This window comes from Sciurus vulgaris (genome assembly GCF_902686455.1).
Source record: "Sciurus vulgaris genome assembly, chromosome: 12".
Taxonomy (NCBI): domain Eukaryota; kingdom Metazoa; phylum Chordata; class Mammalia; order Rodentia; family Sciuridae; genus Sciurus; species Sciurus vulgaris.
Window position 1 is genome coordinate 108685750 of NC_136473.1, and position 22429 is coordinate 108708178.

Here is a 22429-nt window from a genome sequence, read left to right on the forward strand (position 1 = left end):
AAAAAAAAAAAGAAGGAAGAAGAAAAGAAAAGAAAATCTTCTAATTTTAACAAACAGGGTATTGTAGAAAAGAAATAAAATCTGTGGTTACAAAAAAAGAGTTGTAGTTGTTCCACATCAGAATACCTAATGAAATAAAACTATTTCTATCTGAATTTGAGTTGTTCATTAGAAATGAACTTTACTATAAGTTAGCCAAGGTTTTACACTGTATTTGAATTCCATTAACTAGTGTACAGGAAAATTTGGAAAAGAACCAAAAAGTTCATAAGATCTGGAAAAGTATTTTTATATAAATATAATCATTCCAGGAGATGATAAATTATAATCTAATAGCATTATGAACTACATAGTGGAAGGTTGTACAATGAAATTGGTAGGAAAAAAATTTGAAATTGTGAACTGGTACAGACATCTATGGCCATCCAACATTCCCATTGAGGTCTATTACAGTTTAGCTTCAGAAGTATGAATGTATATGAATATATGAAATTTTTTTTGCTAAATGTCTTGCAGTGAGAAAAAAAACTAGGGGGAAAAATCAGTGTATATAATTATAAAGCCAATAAATATCTGCAGGCAAAACAGAATTGAGGCTTATTGAGTAACTCTGAGAAACACTTTGGCGCTGTTTATTCATATATAAAGTGAGAAAGCGTGGCTCTAGTCTATGTTTTGTGCTGTAAATGCTACTGTAAAATGATGACTTTTGATTGTTTACATTAAAAATACGTGAATGCCCAAGCTGTAACTAACACGAAATCCTTGAGTAGTTATGTAAGAAGGAACAAGACTCTCATACCTTTATTACAGTTGTTTTCACTTTCTTGTTTTTCTGTCACAGGCTCTAAAACAGGTTCTGTGGGTTCTGTTTTTCCCTCCACTTTCTCCCTTTCCTTCTTTGACTCACATTCTTTTTCCTGCTCTTTTACCTTCTGTAGTTCTTTTTCCTTTTCCCTCTGTCGTTCTAATTCTTTCTCTTTTTCCTGCTTTCTTTCCTTCTCCATTTCTCTTTGTTTCTCCTGCTCCTTCTCCAGCTCTTTCTCCTTTTCTTGCTGCCTCTCCCTTTCTTTTTCCCTCTCCTTCTCTCGCTCTTGTTCTTTTTCAAGTTCTTTCTCTCGCTCTCGTTCCTTCTCTCTCTCCCTTTCCCTGATTTCCTCTGGAGACGGTTGTTTTTCCACAATGCCAAGCTTCTCATCCAGTCGTTTCAATTTCTCTGCGCAGGCTGCCTTCCTCTGTTCCTCCATTCTTCGCTCTTCCTCTTCACGCCGCTTACGAGCTCGTTCCACTGCTGCAGAAATTTCAGACTGCTGTCTTCGTCTTTGCTTCCATATTTCATCCTCGTCTGGTACTTGCTGCTTGGGGGGGAAAGGGCCTGGTCTTCCAGGTACTGCCTGTCGATCTGGAGGTGGAGGATGCTGAAACATTATCAGATGAGTGTGAGAACTGTTTCTGACCAACACTGGGCACCAGAGGCACCAGGAAGTAGGGGGGAAAACACCCCATGAAAATAACAAGGAAAATTAATCTAGATAATTCACCAAATTAAGACAAGAACAATTAAATAGGCCATTTGATATTGACTGTATACCTATTTATTGTGCCAGACATTAGTGCTCACTCAGTATTTGAGTGAAATAAAAAATATAACACCAAATCTCAAAGTTTAAATGTAGACCCAAAAAAGAATTTTAGAGAGAATCCTTTAGTAGCACCTGCCAGAGAAGAAATGACAAAGGTCCAAAATATCCAAACTGGCAGCATGTGAGACATGTGACGATTAAAGGACAACAGGAAAAAAGCAAAGAGCCAAAGAAACAAAATGAAGACGAACAGTGCAGAAGGAGACAATGCTGCCAATGACACCCTGAAGAAGGATTTCCTAGCCTCAGCATGGGTAGAGACAACTCTGTCTCTAGGCTGAAAGACCAGAGAAGGATATCTAGAATCTAAAGTGAAGAGAGAGAGAGATCACCAGAGAAATTCAAGTTCCAATGGCTTCATCTTCACTACTGTATTAGAAAACAATAGTTATGAAGTTTAAAATGACTGCCAACAACTATGTAGAAATAAGCAGGATGAAAAAGGCACAAAGGGCTGAAACATAAAGGAAAAAAAAAAATTAATGCAGACTGTGTTTTATTACCAGTGAATTATCAAAGTACACAATCTCTCTGGTGCAGTTTCTTCATCTACAGCTCAAAGACAAGCTGAAAAGTCAAAATAATTATATAGAAGTCCCTAATTTACATAGTAAGCTTTTAAACATTTTTTTTTTTATTTGTTTGTTTGTTTAATGGTGCTGGGGATTGAACTCTGGGCCTTGTGCATGCAAGGTAAGCATTCTACCAACTGAGCTATATATATATATCCCAGCCCCTTTAAACATTTTTTAAAAGCAATTTCATTGAAGTATAATTCATACAGAATGTGATACATGTATTTTAGGTGTAGTCTGATGAGTTTGGACAAATGTGTAAATTACCTGTGTAATCAAGACATACATTTTAATCACTACTTCACCTCTTCCTGGGATGCCAAGGACCCTTAACCTTAACCTTGAGTAGCTCTGTCTGTCCTACAATGTCACATAAATGGATCAAGGTACAGTACCTTTTGTGCCTTGCTTCTTTTGCTCAGTGTAATGGTTCTGAGGTTATCTGGTGTACCAGCAGTTTGCTCCACTTCATTACTGGATAGAATTACATTACAGGTACATCTTTTCATCTATGGAGGACATGGGGACTACTTCCAGATTTTTAACTATGAATAAACAACTATGAATATTTACACACACAGTCTTGTGTAAACATTATTTCTCTTGATAGGAGTGAAACTTCCATGCAGTATGTAAATGTTTCACCTTGTAATGAAGAGCAACACTGTTTTCCAGACAGTTTCACAACAATGTCTAAGAATGCCAGTGGCACCACATCTTTGCGGCACACATGGGTGTGTAGTAAATCTCACGGTGGTTTTACTTTGCAATTCCCTGCTGACTTTCCATGTGTTCAGTGGGCATTCCTATATTTTCTTTTGTGAAGAGAAAGTTCAAATCATTTTGTCGAGCTATTTGTCTTCTTAAGGTGTTTTATTTTTATTTAAATATAGCCCAGTTAAGTCCTCTGTCAGATGTAATAGGAATATTCCTAATTTATCTTTGCATTTTTGGAAGATGTTATTCCAAGTCCAACTGACCAATTTCTCTTCCCTCTAATTGATGCCGTTTGGGTGAGTCTTATTTAATCTTTCTTAGACTGAAGTTCAGAAAGTTTCTTCTACATGTTTTAATTTTGGCTTGTAGGTATAGAGAACTGCTACAATAGGAATACAAGTAGTTAAGAGGAGAGGGGCTGGCAGAGATGGTAGGTGCAGATATCACACTAGGGTGACTAGGGAGACCTATGGTGATAATATCTGAGTAGTGACTGTGATCACATTATGATCCCAGGATAAGAGCTTCAGATGACAAGAAAGACCAAGTGAACACTCTTGAGGAAGGAATAAAGAAGGTTAGAATAAATAAGAATAGAAAACAAGGTTTCTGTGTTGAGACACAGGGAGAATAACAGATTAAAAGTAAACAGACACCTGAAAGATAATGGTAAAGACCAGAGTAAGGAATAATTGATGTAGCTTGAAAAGATCACAGTAGCTATAGAATTTATGAGAGTGGCAGGTGAGCAGGCAGCATAAGAGGTAAGTGAGATCTGTTAAGAACCTATTTCAGGCCAGGTGTGGGGGTGCACACCTGTAATCCAGTGGGTCAGGAGGCTGAGGCAGGAGGATTGCATGTTCAAAGCCAGCCTCAGCAATTAATCGAGGACCCAGTGAGAACCTATGTCTAAAGAAAATACAAAAAAGGGCTGGGGATGTGGCTCAATGGTTAAGTGATCTTTCCATCACAACAAAACATGTACCATAAACCAACATGTAGTTAAAAATTTACCTGCTGTGCAAGCAACTTTGGAGGTGGTGGCAGGTGTGAAGATGGTCCACGTTCCTATTATAAAGGAAGAATTACTAAAAAGTAGCCAGATAAGAAAAAAAGATACCTACTGGAGATATTCTGAATACAGAGTACTGATATTCTCAATGATACACGATTGTTAAGCCCATCTATCCTTTACTCTTTTTTAATAAAAGCACATCACTCACCACAATATTACTTTCTACAGAATTGCTCTAGATTTTAATTAGACTAGATTGCAAATGCACTTTGAAAATGCAGAATCTTAGTGTGCCAATTCTCACCTGACTAGGGAGAGGTATACCTCTATTAAATTTTATTTATATAAGCCCAATTCTTTTCTTAGGTGTTTTTTCTAATGGCAACCTTAACATATGAGATTTAGCTAAAGGGGAAAAAAACATGTAAAACATATTGGAACTAGCTATGATACAGATATAACATGTGGAATAGTTACTTGTTAATATACACCAACATCACAAAAATTTAAAAAAATCTATATTCCCTTAGTCTTCCATGAAGATATTACCATTCGCCATCATGCCAATGAATTCAAGCAAACATACAAAATTAAATTATTTGAGCTGGGCACGATGGCATATGCCAATAATCCCCACTAACTTGGGTGGCTGAGGCAGAAGGATCACAAATTAAGCCAGGCTTAGCAATTTATAGAGACCCACAAAAACCTAAAGAGATGCTTTCTCAAAACCAAAAAATAAAGGTTTGGAGATGTATCTCAGTGGTAAAGCACCCCTGATTTTGATCCCTAGTACTGATGAATGAATGAATAAAAATTATTTGAAAATTCACAGTAGCCACGCTATGGAACCAACCTACGTTGCCCTTCAACAGATGAATGGATGGATAAAGAGAAGGTGGTATATACAGATAATTTCATTCTTCTTTAAGAAGTAAATGGATGGAGCTAGAGAATATTATGGTAAGTGAAATAAGCCAGTCCCCAAAAACCAAAGGCCAAATATTCTCTCCTTTTTGTGGATGCTAACCCACAACAACAGAGGGTAGGGAGGGGAAGAATACAAGTTCACTGGGTTAGACAAAGGGGAATGAAGAGAAGGGAGTGGTGATGGAACAGGAAAGACAATAAAGGGAACGGGATACAACCTTTCTTTGCTCATAATGAACACACAACCAGGTAAGTCCACGTTACGTACAGTTACAAGAATGGGATCCTAATTGGAATGAGTTGAATTCCACGTATGAATAATTTGTCAACAGAACAAAACAAAACAAAACGCTCTACTGTCTTGTATATCTAAAAGAATTTTTAAAAATTACAGCAGTGGGCTGAAGTTGTGGTTCAATGGTGGAGTGCTTGCCTAGCAAGTGGGAGGCCCTGGGTTTGATCCTCAGTACCACATAAAAATAAATGATATAAAGGTATTGTTTCCATCTACAACAACAACAACAAAAATTATAGCACTATTCCTGGTCAACATACATGCAAAAATCCTCAATAAAATTCATGCAAACTGAATTCAACAGCACATTAAAAAGATTATATACTGTGAAAAAAATTATTTGAAAAAGTCTTCAATTTCAGGGAAATCATGATTTATTCTTTGATGGCTCACCAAAATGCCTTTAAAATAAAATCCAAAACTCCCTTTTATTGCACGAAAGACTTTACAAGCGGTTCCTTTGTTGTTGCTTTTTTGAGGTTCTGGGGATTGATCCTAGGGCCTAGTGCATGCTAGGTTAAGAGCTCTACCACTGAGCTATATCTCTAGCCCTAGTGAGTGGTTCATACACATTTAGCTTTCTTTTCTCTTTTCAAGAAGAGGCTATCAGCCATCTCCTTTGAATTCCCTGAAGGAACATGTTCTTCTTTCTGTTTTGTATGAATGCAACAAATATATGTCAGCCATATTATGATTCCCAAGGAAGAGTTAAGTGGTGCTCTGAAGGTACATCTGCTCTCCCAGGGTACAATGCAGCTCTAGCTTCCCTTAACCATCTCAGAAGTGACAGCAAGTGTACCTGTTGCCTATACACCTCTCTTCCTTCACAATATTCTTCAAAATGATCGAGTTTCTTAGCTTCATACTATGTGTGATTCCATACAAAGATGGTACTGTATTTCATACATAAGGGTTGAGATTTATAGTTTTCAGTAAACGATAAAGCACATCAAAAATGTGGCTTTTACTTTTGAAGAACAGCATTATCCCTCCATTTTGACATGACTGACTAATTACAAGGGAAAAAAAAATAGGCAAACCTCCTATTTTTGTATGATAATTTTAGCTACTATATTGGTAATTCCTGTTAATATGGAGTAAAAACTATGATAGGGGCACAGGGCTACTTTAAAAAATGTAGTTCCCTTCTGTTAAGTCCCCTCCCACCCCTATCAGTACTGGCATGGAGCCCAACAAACCTGAGTAAATGGAGGCCCTTTCCCATAGGGGCCTTTTGCTACTGGTGGCTGAGCAGGTGTCTGAGAAGATGACTTAGTATTGCAAACTTCATCTGCTTCTTTTCGGTTTTCAGTGCTTTCAGAGGCTTTTAAACCTTGATCCTCACTAAAGAGTCAGAATACAGAGGAAAAAGATTGTATCATAAGTAAATATATTTTCGATATGTTAAAAAATGATTCCTGTATAGTTTCGGGGAGAAACATACCAAGGAAGGAGACTGGTTTGGAACACAGTTATGCTAATTCATTCATTCAATAAATATAGACTCTACAGGCTGGGGAATGGATTGTCTAGATTATCACTTGAGGTATAAAGTACAATACAGTAGTTGCAAATTTGGACACTTGTACCTGACAAAAAGGAATGTAAGTCCATCATTTTGAATCTCCTCCACCCTAAAAAGCTTATCTGAACTCAACTAAGTAATACTGGAAATACTATATAACTGTATCATAATTAATTCTGATTTAATGAAAAAGATAAACCAAGCTATAGTATCTTCAATATTTAAAGTCACAGGCATCTCATAAATGACAATAAAACTATAGTGTATCACAAGTCTATGGCTGAGAAATTACACCAAAATTTGTATGCAAATGCCTGTGTAGTTAAAAACTTAATTTATGATATATTACTCATATATTCCCGACCCTGATGCCCTTGTATTTTAGAAGAAAGTTACAAAAATCTCCTATTCCTATGGTCCTCAGGCATGTCAAGCTTACAAGCTTTAAAAGAAAAAAAAAAAAAAAAAAAATCAAGGACTTGAAGCTGTTTCAGTAACCAGAAGAATCTTCTCCAATTTTGTAAATATGAAGCCGGTCAAGCAAGCAACATTCTAAGATGGTACTTACTAATGCTGACTCTTGAAATAACTTCAATTAGATGTTGAGGATATAAATATCCCTTTCTTTTAAATGTTACTCCTTGAGAAATATCAAACCTTAACTCCTTGATTAGCTACACTGTATTAATTTGGCTCATTAATCACTCTAATTCAGTAAAACTCCTTGAAGAATAAAGAAATTTTGAAATTCTATAAACAGGGAACATATGTCTATGAATGAAAATTCTACTCATAAATAGCTGATGTTCTTTCAACAAAAGCATATTGTTATTAGTAAAAGATACCCAAACAACTTACCTGTTATTCTCTTTAGGACTACTACTTCCTTGCTCATCATCATCACTGAAATTCAACTGTTCCGTATAATCTACTTCCATTTGTGCACCTATAAGATTAAGGAAAACTCAGAAAGACTGCTTTAAAAGCATCTAAAAATTTTAAGTGCTGAAGCAATTTTGCCTCTTACCTGCCCAACCTTCATCAGCTTCAGCATCCAGGTTATCAAATTTATCAAGCTCCTTTAGTTCAGAAGCACTGAGAATGGATGGGCGCTCGGGCTCAGAAGCCCATGATGGAGGAGGACCTCTTCCCCGAAGGCCTCTATTGAAAAGGAGGTCACAAAAGGAAAAGATGAAGTTTTAATGATACTAAATTGGCAGAATATGAAAAGACTGCAATTAGGTCATTTTAATTCAACATGAATGTTTTCAACATCAAGACCAAAATGTTTGGCGATGATATGAGTATGAAGAAATTAATACTGATACATCAACACAGGAATTTTTAAACACATAATTCTTACATAATAGCTAAAATGATTGACTACAATAATTTTATTAACTTTAGTGATAAATATTTAAAAATTCCTTTCATACATTTATATAGGGTAATAATGTCTGTCTTAATCTATCGTAAAATGATTCTTAAAAATTCTTAAATATTTAAAATAAATATGCTAAAATATGATTAAAACAAATTTCAAAATACATAACTTATAGAAAAACCATTATTCAAAAAGAATGGTCAAGTCTCATTCAGCAAAAAGGAAATAGAAATGGGGAGTGATTAACATCATGAAAAGAAAAAGGGGAGAACAAGTATCAATTTTAGGGCTGTGATTTCCTGTTACTAAGAATTTTCAATTAAATTGGGGGGGGGGGGTTGGGTTTGCACTGGGTACCGAACCCAGGGACTCTTAACCACTGAAACACAGTCCCAGTCCTATTTATTTTGAGACAGGGCCTTATTAAGGTTAGCTCTGAACTTGAGAATCTCCTGTCTCAGTTTCCCTGAGTTGTTGGGATTACATGCATGCACTGCCACACTCAGCTCAATTAAATTTTTTTTTTTTTTTTTTTTTTTTTATGTTGTAAATTAGTTTTAATTACAAGCACAAAGTACACATCTTACAAGTCCAGGTAGAAAATCTAGGTTACCACTCGCCTTCTCTTCTGAGCAGCCGCCTGGACTCAATTAAATTTTTAAAGAATAAAGTACTTGTGTTCTGTCTCATAAGAGCAAGTCAATTGTGTTTTAGTGGCAATTTGTACTTTGGGAACAGGAAAAACAAACAAACAAACGAAAAAACCAATCATCATAATTGTTCCAAAATTCAAAAATAGCTTTATGAGCATATATATTCTTTGTAGACTTTAACAGTCTTACTTGTTTGTTTCAGATAAAGAAGGTGGGAACCTCATGGGACCATGAAGAGGAGGATATGCCATCCTTGGATACTGTTGAAACATCTGAGAAGAAAACGAAACCACTAATTTTAGCAATTTTATTTAAAAAAGAAAAAAAATCACTCCGATTAGGCCTGAAAGTATAACTTAGAGAATGAATGATTAAAATAAATAATATTATTAATAAGGCAATTCATCTCTGAATTGCCCTCATCATTTGCCCTCAATAACAAGCCATTGGTAACTATTGCCTCTAGTAAACCAAGTCTTTACAAAGACAGTAACTAGGGTACATTCTGAGTAACTTCAGTATCCTATTAATAAAATTACAGAAAAAAAATGATTGTGCAATGACATGAAAAATTTACAAAGACAACATTTATAACACATGTACTCAAGAAAACTGCAATTTATCCAAGTGAGAATAATGAATGGGAAATAATGTGAGCTTTCACTCAAAAGCAGATACACTGATGGGAGGTGAAATTACTGAAGAAAAGGAACTCCATTCAGATTAAAGCCAGAGAAAATTCATATCCCAAGGAATTGAGGGCAACAGGGAACTACTTGGAGATTTTTTACAGATACGGAACAGAAAATAGATTCTAAATCAAGTTACTGCAGAGGTGAAAATTACAAATCAAGGCCCAAATAGGTCAAGAGGATGCACTCTTTGGGAACTAGATTGAGAAGCTAAAGAGAGATTATGAAGGCATTAATATCAAGGGATTCAGTCCATGATTTACAAGGGAACAAGTGCCAAGGAATGCTTGGTCATTTATTACTTGCTTATATCCAGGTCAAATTAGGTAAATATGAAATTGTATTTTCTTAAACACTTAATTTATATCCTGTAACAAGATTAGTTTTCAAAAAAAAAAAAAGGACAATTGTGAGTTAGAGGAGGAAACTACCTTGTACTTGAAGAAGGCTATGTTGATTTGATTATGTTACTTAAAGAAGAAATTTCTTCTAGATAGGAAAGGAGCAAAATTAATTAAGTAGCAGCCGAAACTCAACTGGAGAAGCTTTCTGTATGGGGAATACTCCGGAGAATTTCTGGTTCCATCACCAGTCTCTAATGAAGTTATTAAGTACAAATATCCATAGGTAAAGTTACATTAAATCCTCCTTCTAATCAAAGATTAACTTTATGTGGCCTAAAATTTAGGAATCTGCCGCAAAATTAATGTGGTACTCTTTAAATTCTCAATTGATATTAGTGATTTTAAAATGTTTCATTTTTGATATTTAGTTTAATACTATTCAAATAAAATCACTGAAGCCTAGTTGATTGCCCCTTTCCTCTGTCACAAACTATAGCCATGCCTGGAAGTTCAGAATTCTTAATCAGAACTTTATTAGGAGATAAATAGTTGGGTATAAATCATTTTCAAGGACAGGTCAGTATAGGATTCTTGTTATACTCCCAAAATTCTTATATTTTAGAGCTAGGGACTGAACCAGGACCTTGTACATAAAAAGCATGTGCTCTATCACTGGGCAATATCCCCAGACCCTAGAAAATATTTAACAAGTATTAATATTTATTTCTCTCTGCTACTCTAGGATGGTTAAAAAATAACATAAAGAAGGAATAGAAAATATGAGGAATACTTAGAAGTTAACTTACAAATTTAGTACTAAATTTCTCTTTATGAGTACTGCAGCTTCTGGAAAATGTAAATGTAGCTACCTAGAAAGATGTAACTTACTGTAGAACTTCACGGTAGACTGAAAGCAAACAAAAGAATGAGGGCACCAAAGTTAATTATTAGTCCATGGGAAATGGGTCAGAAGTACTTATGAAATGTACACATACAGGTAGAATCAGCAAAATCTAGACTCTTGGAAACTCCTAAGGATAACAATTTAAACAGATAAGCTTTGAAAATAAGAGAGAGTGGGACCCATAGATAACAAGATTTACTTTCTCCTTTCTCAATTAAAGGATGTTGTGTGGATCACAATTAGTCAGGGAAACTGGGACAATGACATATTTCAGAATCATAAGGAATTAGTTTTCTTCTTAGATGTAATAATGGCACTGTGCATTCCCCCCAAGTTTTTATGCTTTTTGATAACTGGGGATTGAACCCAGATGTGGTCTACCAGTGAGTTACATCCCTAGCCCTTTTTATTTTTTGAGACGTGGTCTTGCTTGGCTGGCTCTGAACTTGTGATCCTCCTTCCTCTGCCCTCTTGAGTTTCTAGGATTGCAGGAATGTGCCACCCTTCCCAGCTACTATAGGTATTCTTAACCTGTTTTGTGCCTTAGGCGGTTTGCTAAATCCAATGGAATTCTTCTCAGAAAAGTATTTTAAATGTGTAATCTAAAATACATAGTAACACAAAGAACAATTATACTAAAATTCTATTATATTTTAAAAAGAAATTTAAGATATGGTATGTATATGCTTGTTATTAAATGATAAGTGGTCTTCCCATTGGTCTAATAACTATTTTTAAGTCATGTCGACTGTAATGTGGTAAGAATATATCTATGATCCCTATAAATGATAAACACATCTGATATTCTTATGATTTTTCTCCTATAGTTATAATGAAAGAAAATGCTAATTTTTGTCAGATGTTAATGAAAACAAAGATTTAAACCTTTTCCTCATTCCAATTCTCTTTGGATCCCGGAACAAAACCCCTTACTTGGGTGCTTGCTTATTTAGCAATACTCACATAAGGAGGCATCATGGCTCGACACTGGGAAGCAAGGGCAGGCTGTTGTCCATTCAACTTAGCCTGCGGAGGGCCACAAGCTATCCTCTTTTCCACCACTTTGAGGATGTCATTTTGTTCTGAGGTCACAGCTGTGCCTTCATCTTGGCCAAGAAGTTTCTCATCCTGATCAGATGAAGAGGGTGAGCCAGCAGACTTTCCACCATCTCTCCAACAAGCAACATCTGGTATGGAGAGACAGAAATAAAGAGATAAGGAAAAAAAACAACCTGGAAATGGAACAATGAAACCAACCCAGGCATATTTCAAGAAGACGTAAGCGAATCAGTGCAGTACAGGAATAGGGACGGTTCAGAGCAGTGGCATCCAAAGCAGGTGTTTCCAGAGGTCGTCCTCACACACCAACACGGGAATGAGAGTCTGGGGATACATGTGTGTGTGGTGGATATTAGATTCTCTATAAGGACTGATCCATATTTGACTTGGTGCCTACGCCAGATAGGTATGTGAGTTTCAGGATAAGGTATGTGAGTTTTCCTCAGGAAAGGTGGACAGTGATGCTCTCATTTGTTTTCAGTCAGTCATTGTTAGTGACATATGCCCTGGCGAACAGATTTAGTGAGATTATCTAGAAAACTAAATGAATTAACTGAATGAAAACATTATGTTGTTTTGCCAGGAAACCCTGGTGGCCTGCCTCCAAGATGGCTAAAATGGTCTCTATCTCCCGGTATTCACCTCTCTGTAAAGTCACATCAAGTAGTTTACCAGGCTGGTCTATGCAGCCAGTAGATTATGGCAGAAGTGATAGCATATCCTTTCAAGATGAGGTTATAAAAGACTGTGGGCTGCTTTTTCAGGTAGGGGACACAAGTGCCCTTTTCTCATTACTTATTTTGGGGAAGCCATAAAGTAAGCAGCCCCAGTCAAAATTGTGTCAGCTGACAGCTTAGCTCACTGCAACCTTGGCTATATCCCCCAACTATTTTGGATTCCTTACCCTCAGATACTGTAGGAAATCAAACATCTGGTTTGGTGTGTTGTCTTACATTGCCAAATTTTTTACTCAGCAATAAATATTGGATGAAAATTTAACTGAAGAAGAAAACAGTGGAGCTCCTAATTTGAACTTGTTGGCCACATTATGAAAATTAAAAAAATAAAAGTTTTTTTTTTTTTCCAGAATTGGCAAAAAGAAAAGAAAAAAGGTCAAAAGAAATGTAAATGTAAGAGGGGTATAATAAAAAAACCAGATTTATAAACATCATTGTCATAGGAAAACTTCATGTGTAATAGTCTTTTCAGAATTTTGTAATGATGACACAAAGTTAACACAGTAAGATATCTAAATTCCCTCTGTTCCTCACTACCAACATGATTTGTTTCCTTAGTTTGAGTTCAGAAAGCAAGTGATCAGTGAATATTAAAGGCAGTAACAAATGGATACAATTCACAAATAAACAGCTGTATAATGGGGGTTGCTCAAAAACTTTACTATAAAAAAGACCAAATATTAGTGTACAAAGTAGTCATCAGGGTTTCTTGGCAAAGTGTAGATTTTGATTATACATTTCTAACATGTTGTCAAGAAGTTACAGTGATGCAGTTGGTATAGAAGTCATGTTTGAATAGCAAGTGAATGCAGCACTAGTCTTCTTTAAAACTAGGCAAGCCATAAATGTTTAAGAGCACTGTGCAGTTATTATCCCATTTTATATTTTTATTAAACAGAAGATTCTCTTACTTGGTGGTCGTAAACTGGGTCCAGGTCCATAGTTGTCATCATTTCCTTCTTTTTCTTTTTTTTCCTGATCCCCAGCTGCCTGCAGGCTGGGAAATTCCTGCTGAAATTGACTATTCACCTGGATTCCTATGGATTTAAAAAAAAGAGTAACTTTTACACTTAAGATAATTCAAACAACTCTCCCAGGACAGGGTTCTTTTCTGCATCTTTCTGATAAATTATTCCACATTTCAGAAACTGTTTATATTCATAAATCTTCTAAAATTTATCTTGAATCCTTTGAAAAGTTAATGAACAGCCACGAGGAGATAACAACCTAAGAAAGGAACCTGCCAGATGTCCCAGAAGATTCATTTAAGGTGAGGAACAATAAGGAAAAGTTTCACTTCTGTTTTTCTTTTATTGTGAGTCCTTATACTTCCAAAACTTTTAAGAACTAGTTTAAACTGTATTATTGAAATAAACTTTTATGAATAAGCACTGCTAAATACCAAAGGTTAAAATTAAAATATCTTCATTTACTTTACTGCCTTTATTTTATTTACTGCTAAGAAACTAACTGCACCTCACTATTCACCCACCAACAGATCTACTTGTCTATTTTTATGCTTCTATAAATTAAAGAACTAATTTTATTAGTTCTACAGTGCAAGTGGGAAAATTAAATTCTGCTGGGGATTTCATGACTCCTTAGGGGCAGGGGAATAACACAGCAACTGTGCCTTATGGCTACCTCTAGCTCTTTTCCATGTAGGAAATCACAACAGCATGACTGAAATAGAGAAATTTGGTGGGCAGGGAAGGAAATGAATACAGTTTTAACAGTCTACACAATGTTGGGAGTACATTTATGTGTCAAATTTGGAGGTACAAGCTTTGGACACCATAGGGGTAAAGATAAAAAATGTGACACAATGGATAGTATAAAGACTCCCTTTTTAAATACTATCATTAGGATGATAGCTCTTGACATTGAAATTTAACTAGCCCAAGACATTTTTAAAAGATCTTTTCTAAGGATCTAAATGTATTTTTTTTGACAAAGCTTCCATCCCTACCAAACCAGTCTGACCCTTATCTCCTGCATGGCTGCTCAGTAACATCAAACCTGACCAGGTTTCCCAGCTAACGTCCACTTACCATCTCCTTGCCCACCTTGCTTGTTACTGGCCCATGATTTGGGAGCAGGTGCTACTTCTGGGGGAGCTGCAACCCCAGGTTTTGGTTGTGTTGGTGACACTTCTGGTACTCTTAAAAAAAACATGAATCCATTATTTCAGATATTGCATATTTAAATAAAATCACTATTACATGTAAGGTAAATCTGTATAGAAATTAATTTGGTTACATTTTTACTTACAGATGCATCTCCCCAAAAGTGTTTTCCCTCTACAAAATCCTTTTAAATGAATTAGGCTATTTTTATACCCATTCATTTCTACCTTTGAATAACACAATGAGATGACAGCATTGCTTGTTTGGGCAAGGTAGCATACAGCTGTAATCCCAGAAAATTGGGAGGCTGAGGTAAGAGGACTTTCAATCTCAGCAACTTAACGAGACCCTATCTCAAAAAATAAAAAGAGCTGGGGATGTAGCTTAGTGGTAAAGTGCTCTGGCTTCAACACCCTGCTCCAACAAAATTGAGTACAGCTACCAAAATGATGTTTAAGTGAACACTTCTTTTTAAATAATTTTTTCAGTTATTGATGGACCTTTATTTTAGTCATTTCTTTATATGCAGTGCTGAGAGTCAAACCCGGTGCCCCACACATGCGAGGCAAGCACTCTACCACTGAGCCACAACCCCAGCCCCAAAGTGAACATTTATAAATATAAGTATATGCATACATACAGTCTGGACTGGTATAATAAGCAGGGAGCTAAGGCTAGGAAAGTTCTCCATCTGGCAGTCAACAGTTTCATCACTACTTATTACTACAGTTTCAAACAGGTAACAGCAATGTGTCTGATCTATTTCCATGAGTAAAAGGTGTTTTAAAAGAGTATATAGCTGGGCACAGTGGCACATGCCTGTAATCCCAGCAGCGTGGGAGGCTGAGGCAGGAGGATTGTGAGTTCAAAGCCTGCCTCAGCAAAAGTGAAGCACTAAGCAACTCAGTGAGACCCTGTCTCTAAATAAAATACAAAATAGGGCTGGGGATGTGGTTCAGTGGTTGAGTGCCCCTGAGTTCAATCCCTGGTACCCCAAAAAACAGGCAGGTATACAGTTTTATTATTCAATCCTTGTAAGGTGGTAATGCTTAAAAATAAAAAAGTAGTTTAAGAGGATTAATACAATACGTTTCTGGTACACCTAGACCTGTAATTGACTTATTAGTATAAAATAGTTCTATTTCAATTAATAATCACTGACCAGAAGTTCACTCAAGTTTCTGAGTGGTTGAATTTACTATATAAAGCTCTGCACATAGGAGTATAAAAATTTGACAATAGATATCGGCAAAAACCTCACTGAGCACCCCAAAACTCATCCTAGTTTCAAAATTACTACTATGTAGCTTGGTCAATTAACTGAAAGCCTGGTGTAATCTCTGACACATAGAAGACTATCTGCTGAATGAGTGATGATTAAGAAAGACACTCCTAATTCGATCCCAGCTGTCCTGCTAATTCTTTGTTCTTCCAATAACGAGAGCCAATGAGACATCAGGCAAAGTTTCAATCTCGGAGAAACCAAGCAGATAGAAATCTTTAGCATCCTAGAATTTAGGTCAAAACCAGTTCTCATTCATTAGAAAGACTCTCTGATTTGGTTAAGGGAGGGAGAGGAGGAAGTGTGGCAGGCTATGACCTAAGGTTGTGAACAGCAATTCTGGCATCTCTTTCATCTTGACAAATATAAATACCACCACTAGTCTCACTCATGAGGAAAATCAATCAAAAGCATCAAAAAGGCATGAAATATACAATATAGGAAGCACACCACTTGGCACACAGCTGGTACTCAAACATAATTTCTCTACAAAGGAAGGGGAAGGGGAAATGTTTCATTCTTTAACAGACATAGACTCACTTTTCTTCTTCATGCTGTTCTTGTTTTGATGCCCATCCTGTGCCATCTTTAGGCACAATATTCACATTAGGATCATTGCCTTTGTTTTCCGCTTTGAGACTTGGAAGGTTAGCAGGTGGGGGCATGCGCCGTGAAATACCAACTTTTCCAAGACTTTGTAACCCATGTCGAGCTGCAACTAAAAGATCAATAACATCAATTTTCTTAGAACATCTATTTTATAGCCTACTTTATTCATCAAATGATACAAAAAAAAACAGGAATTAATGTAATCTTTGACTGATTCCATTTATACTTGCAACATAATTCAATGTAGCAATATTAAACAATCAAATCATTTAACAGAAAGGTTAAAAATTCTAACAATGCAGTTGAGTATGGTGAAATATCCCTGAAGTACCAGCTACTTAGGATAGGAGGCTGAAACAGAAAGATCACTTGAGCTCAGGAGTTCAAGGTCAGCCTGGCAATAGTGAGATCCCATTGCAAATAAAACACACACACACCAATTCAAAACCAAGATTCTAACAATGCAACCCAATGTGCTATGAAAAGCAAAACAAAACAAAGAACAAAAAACCTGTTGATAATGCTAGACTTGGAATTTTTCAGGAAATCTATTTCACACTAAAAAACTTAGAATATTACAGAATGAATATGTTGATTATGTCTAATAATACTGCTAATATACCACAAATGGTACAATTTTCACTGTATACAATGGGCTCAAGGAATAAAAAAATTAAAGAAAAAAAACTTTAATACTTAATAAATGTATTATCTAATATACAGTTCTATGCCTATTAATTTCATGGATTACAAATTCCCTTTGAAATCAAATTGCTCAACGTATTTTCTGCTAACAAAGAGGAAAGAAAAAAGAACCCAGGGCCTTGTACATGCAAGGTAAGCACTCTACTGACTGAGCTATATCCCCAGACCCAGGAAAAATTATTTTAAAGGGCTCTATAAAAGTACACATTTTCAACTGTTAGATATTTAATTCATGTCCCCTAAAAATGTGTGCATAGGCCAAAGTAAAGAAGGCTCAATCAATTGGGCTAGTCCCAGCTTCTAACAGCAGCAGTTCTGGTATGTGATCTATATTAAACAATACATTAACAAAACAAAACCATAAAAAACAAATGCTCCTTGATTTTACTCACCTGTAGTTTTCTGAGTTTCCAGTGATTTCCCCTTGTAAGTATTAAATAAACTGAGTGTTGCATACTTTTTCCCATCCTTTGCTTTTGTGCTCTGGCCTGACTTCTCCGACATTTCGGTGGAAACTCATCGAGTCCAAAACCTCCTGCCACACCCTTTAAAATCAGTCTTTAAAATGGACATAAGAATGAAACATAAGGAGGAAAATTTTAAAATAAGTTGACTAAAAACGTTAACAAATTCAAATGTTACTAATGTTTTTAAAAACTGAGAAAGATATATTCAGTAAATCACACCAACAAATAGCCAATGTGATAAATTAATCACAATAAACTACCATGCACTTGGCAAATATATTATTTATGGCTTTTAACAGCTTAACAGCATCACAGAGAATGAGGGTCATAATTCATGCTAAGATAAACAGTTCAAATATAATGAATTTATGAAGACTATTTAATTGATGTATTATTCAACCTAAGAGCCTTGAAACGACTGGCATCACTGTCCTAGATGTAGGGGACTCAAACAGATTAGGAAGACATTATCATTTTCCTAAATGAGCAGGACGAATCCTGACCTGAAGCTAGTCTATTAACAAATAGGAGAAAAAGAACAGATTCTCTTTCATACTACTTCCCTTCAAACTTAAGGTGGTAGGAACACAAATCAATCTAAGGGATCTTTCTGAATGTGTTAGGGCAGAAGGTAGCTAACCATACCAGAGCTAAAAACATTGAGAACAGAAGCAAAAGAGCGAAACTTAGCACAGCTTTCCATATATACATTTATAAATTACCTTCCATAAGACAGAATGGAAAGGATTCATTAGCAAGTAAAAGAGCTACACTAATACACAATTTACTATCATGTAGAAAAATATATATAATTAATTGTATCTTAAGAGTGCTAGTAATAATGATGTCATGGAAGATAGGTGTACTTTCACAATCTATCCTATGGCCAAATTTTCACCAATAACATGGACAACGACATGGAAAAACCACATATGGGACGAAAGAGGGATAGCAAATATTATTTACACTATATGGCAAAATTAACATTCAAAGAGACTTTAATTAGTGAAAAAAAGGAACTGATGTATCAAGAAAAAGTCAACTTGTGCTTTGGTCCCCATTTGATGGTTAACATCTAAACACCTTCAAATCCTGATCCTCCTGTAACACCTACTCAAGTAGCACTTTTGGCTGAGTCTTCTTCCACCTCTATGAGAAAGAGAGGTGGTAAGAAAGGAATGCCCTAAACTTCTTAGAAGCCAACCTATATGTTTACTTGAAGCTACACCCATCCTTTTCTTTTTTCACCTATTATTAAAGATGTTCTCAGCATCTTCTGGAAACTTCTTAGAAATGAAATTCTCTGGTCCCATTCAAACCTACTGAATCAAACTTTGAGGGTAGGGCCCAGCCCCATGTGTTAAGTCCTCCAGATTAATTCCAAGACAAAAGTTCAAAACTTACTGTAAACAGAAATACTCCAAACAGTGATTCACAATCTTCACTACACATTAGTATCATCTGGGGATTTAAAATATATCAATATGGGAGCAGGAAGCTGAGGGTCAATTGTTATTTTTAAAAAGTTCCTCAGAAGACTTTGAGTAGTTTAAGAATCATTGTACACCCCCTCCCCCATCCTGCTTCCATCTAAAGTCGATCCTTGCTTTGAGCTCTCTACCTTGTCTTCCAATTTTCTTCTCATCTAGGCTCTTCTCTGTAAGGAATCTCATCTACTCCTATGGCTTCATTTACTAACTGATCATCTCAAATTATCATCTCCAGCCCAACACTCTGTGGGCCTGAAGAATGTACCTCACCGCTTATTTATGTTTCTCTGTTTAGACTACAGTTATGACTTTTACTAGAACACAGGCAACTATTTCATAGCAAGGCTTTAAGAAAACAAACCTATCAACATTCTGCTTAAGAGGGACATAGTAGTTAAAAATTGAGAGGTCACAAAGAAAGTATGTCTACATTTGAATGAAAAAATATGTACACACACACACACACAGAGTATTAAAACAACAAACTGAAGAAGCCGTAATAGTAAGGCTATGATATGAAGAGACCACTTATCACAGAAATAAGGCTAGTAAGCAAATGTAGTAAAATGTTCAATTTCACAACGAAAGAAAACAATGCAACACCACAATTTAATCAAAGGGCTACAAAATATTTGCTTTCATTCCAGTCAGCACAGAAAGTTAGTTGTTTGAAAGGAATCATAAAGGTGAATTTTAATTTCCCTAAAAAAGCAAAATCAATTAATATGAACAGTTCTTAAACTCTTAAAACAAAGTATAGGGTATATTTTCAAACTCATTTTCTGAGAACAGCACCATGTTGATATCAATGTCAGACAGATACCATAAGAAAGCTACACGTCAATATCTCTGATGAATAAAGATATGAAAATCCTCAATAAAATGACAGCAATCTGAATTCAACACATGAAGACTATATATGCCATGATCCAATATAATTTATCTCAGGAATTTGAGGTTGGTTGAACAAATGTAAACCAATTAATGTTATATACCACATTAACATAAAGATAAAAACATTTCATCATCTCAATAAATGCAGATGCATTTGATGAAGTTCAGAGTACTTTCATAATAAAAACCCTCAACACAAGAGGGACAAGATGGAAGAAAGGTTCCTCAAGAATAAAGATCATCTATGTAAATTCTAAAGCTAACCCTGGAATCAATGAAGGAAAAAAAAAAAAAAGAAAGAAAAAAACTCAAAGCTTTCTTTTTAAGGTCTGGTGCAAGAACAGGATGTCCATTCTCACTACTTCTATTTGACAGAGTACTGAAGTACTAGCTATATCACATGGAGATTTAAAATATACCAGAAAAAGAAATAAGTCACCCAAATCAGAAAGGAAGAAGTAAAATTATCCATTTGCAAATTGTATAATCCTTCATGTAGAAAATCCTAAAGACTTCACAAAAAAATGAATAAATGAATTTGGTGAAGGAATAAATTGAACAAGGACACAAAAGATCTATAAACTGAAAATTATAAAACACTAAAGACAAAAAGAGATACCCCATGCTCATAGACTGGAAGAATACTGTTAAAATGTCCATGATATCCAAAGTGACTTACAGATTCAATGAAATTTCTATTAAAACTCTACTTACATTTTAATAGAAATACAAAAAATATTTCTAAAATATGCAGAGAACCACGGAAGATGCCAAATAGCCAAAAATCTCTCTCTCTCTCTCTCTCTTAAAAGACTGGGTCTCACAAAATTGCCCAGTTGTTAATTCCTTGGTTCTACTAATCTTCCTGCCTCAGGATCCCACGTAGCTGGGGACTATAGGTATGTATATACGCACCTGGCTCAAAGCCATTTTGAGAAAGAAAAAGTTCAAGGCATCACATTCTGATTTCAAATTATATTACAAAGATGTAGTAATCAAACAGTATGGTTCTGGCACAGATCACAATGAAACCATAACCCAAAATAGCCCAGAAATAAATCCAAACACATTTGTCCAACTAATCTGACAGGGCCAAGAAACTCTCGGGAAAGGAGTCTTCAACAAATGGTGCTGGAAAAGGATGAAAGTGGACTCTAATACGACAGATGAAATCCAACTCAGAATGGACTTAAGATCTAAATGCAAAACGCAAAACCATAAAACTTTTTGAAGAAAACATAGGGGAAGAGTTCCTTAATACAGGTCATGGTTTTGGATATCATATCAAAGACTCAGACAACAAATGCAAAAATAAATGGGAATGAATCAAACTAAGAGGCTTTTGGCATAGCTTGGGGGAAAATATTAAGGGGTTAATAATCAAAATACATGTAAATATATGGGACTCACAGAACACAACAAAAGAAAACAATGAGAAACCCCACACCACCAGTTTTTCAAACAAAGAACCAATAAACATTTTTCTGAAGAATATAGAATAATGACAACAGGGAGATGAAGAGGTGTTCAACATCACAAATCACCAGGGAAAACAAATCAAAACCATACACAGGAGGATGGCTGTTATCAAAGAAGACAAGGGCATCTTTGTGAAGAAAAGGCAATCCTGGTACACTGCTGGTGGAAATGTAAATCAGCATGGCTACTACGAATAGCAGTATAGGAGAGTCCTCAAAAAACAGACAATAAAAACTACCATATGACCTCGTAATCCTCTCCCGAGGAAATGAATTATCACCTCAAAGATATTGTTCCCATATTCATGGTAGCATCATTCTCAATATCTAAGTGGGGAAACAATCTAAATGCTGTGTTTATCAACAGAAGATGGATAAAGAAATGAGATATGTATGGGCAGGTACACATATACATAGAATATTTTTCAGCCTTAAGAAAGCAGACACTGGGCTAGGAATGTAGCTCAGTGGCAGAGTGCTTTCCTATCACGTGCAAGGCACTAGGTTCAATCCCAGAAAAAAAAAGATGATAAAGGAGATACTGCCATTTGCGACCATATGGAGGAACCTGATGAATATCACCCTAAGTGAAATAAGCCAGACACAGGTGCACACTGCAAACACAACACAGTCTCACAGGTGGAATTCTGGTGGGTGGGGGGAGCTCACATACAAGGAAACAGTAGAATGTTGACTGCAAGGGGTGGGGTGGGGGAGAGGAAATAAGAAGTAGGTCAAAAGGTACTACTGCCTTGCAGTTACTTAGGACGAACAGGCCTGGAGATCCAGTGCACAGCCTGAGGATTCAGTTAATAGCAGAGTACTGGATATGAAAATTTCCTAAGAGTAGCTTTTGGGTGTTGCGAACACTCACAAATGAAGGTAACTACGTAGGTGTGGCAGGT

At 35.9% G+C, this 22429-nt stretch overlaps 1 protein-coding gene across 12 annotated transcripts in view; it reads right to left on the reverse strand.

Moving 5' to 3' along the window:
- The window catches only part of PRRC2C (proline rich coiled-coil 2C), a 90945-nt gene that overhangs the window by 47696 nt on the left and 20820 nt on the right, over window positions 1–22429 (reverse strand). For 8 of the 12 annotated variants that reach the window (XM_079106354.1, XM_079106360.1, XM_079106358.1 and 5 more), the window contains exons 2-12: window positions 17588–17753; window positions 16422–16599; window positions 14525–14634; window positions 13385–13510; window positions 11641–11864; window positions 8927–9009; window positions 7728–7861; window positions 7559–7646; window positions 6375–6519; window positions 3950–4003; window positions 803–1418 (exon numbers count right to left, since the gene is read on the reverse strand). In XM_079106354.1, coding sequence (XP_078962480.1) covers window positions 803–1418; window positions 3950–4003; window positions 6375–6519; window positions 7559–7646; window positions 7728–7861; window positions 8927–9009; window positions 11641–11864; window positions 13385–13510; window positions 14525–14634; window positions 16422–16599; window positions 17588–17699 — 1870 coding nt within the window. In that variant the 5' untranslated portion in view covers window positions 17700–17753. The remainder of the gene's footprint in view (window positions 1–802; window positions 1419–3949; window positions 4004–6374; window positions 6520–7558; window positions 7647–7727; window positions 7862–8926; window positions 9010–11640; window positions 11865–13384; window positions 13511–14524; window positions 14635–16421; window positions 16600–17587; window positions 17754–22429) is intronic. The other 4 variants (XM_079106357.1, XM_079106353.1, XM_079106351.1 and 1 more) reach the window with 2 other exon arrangements.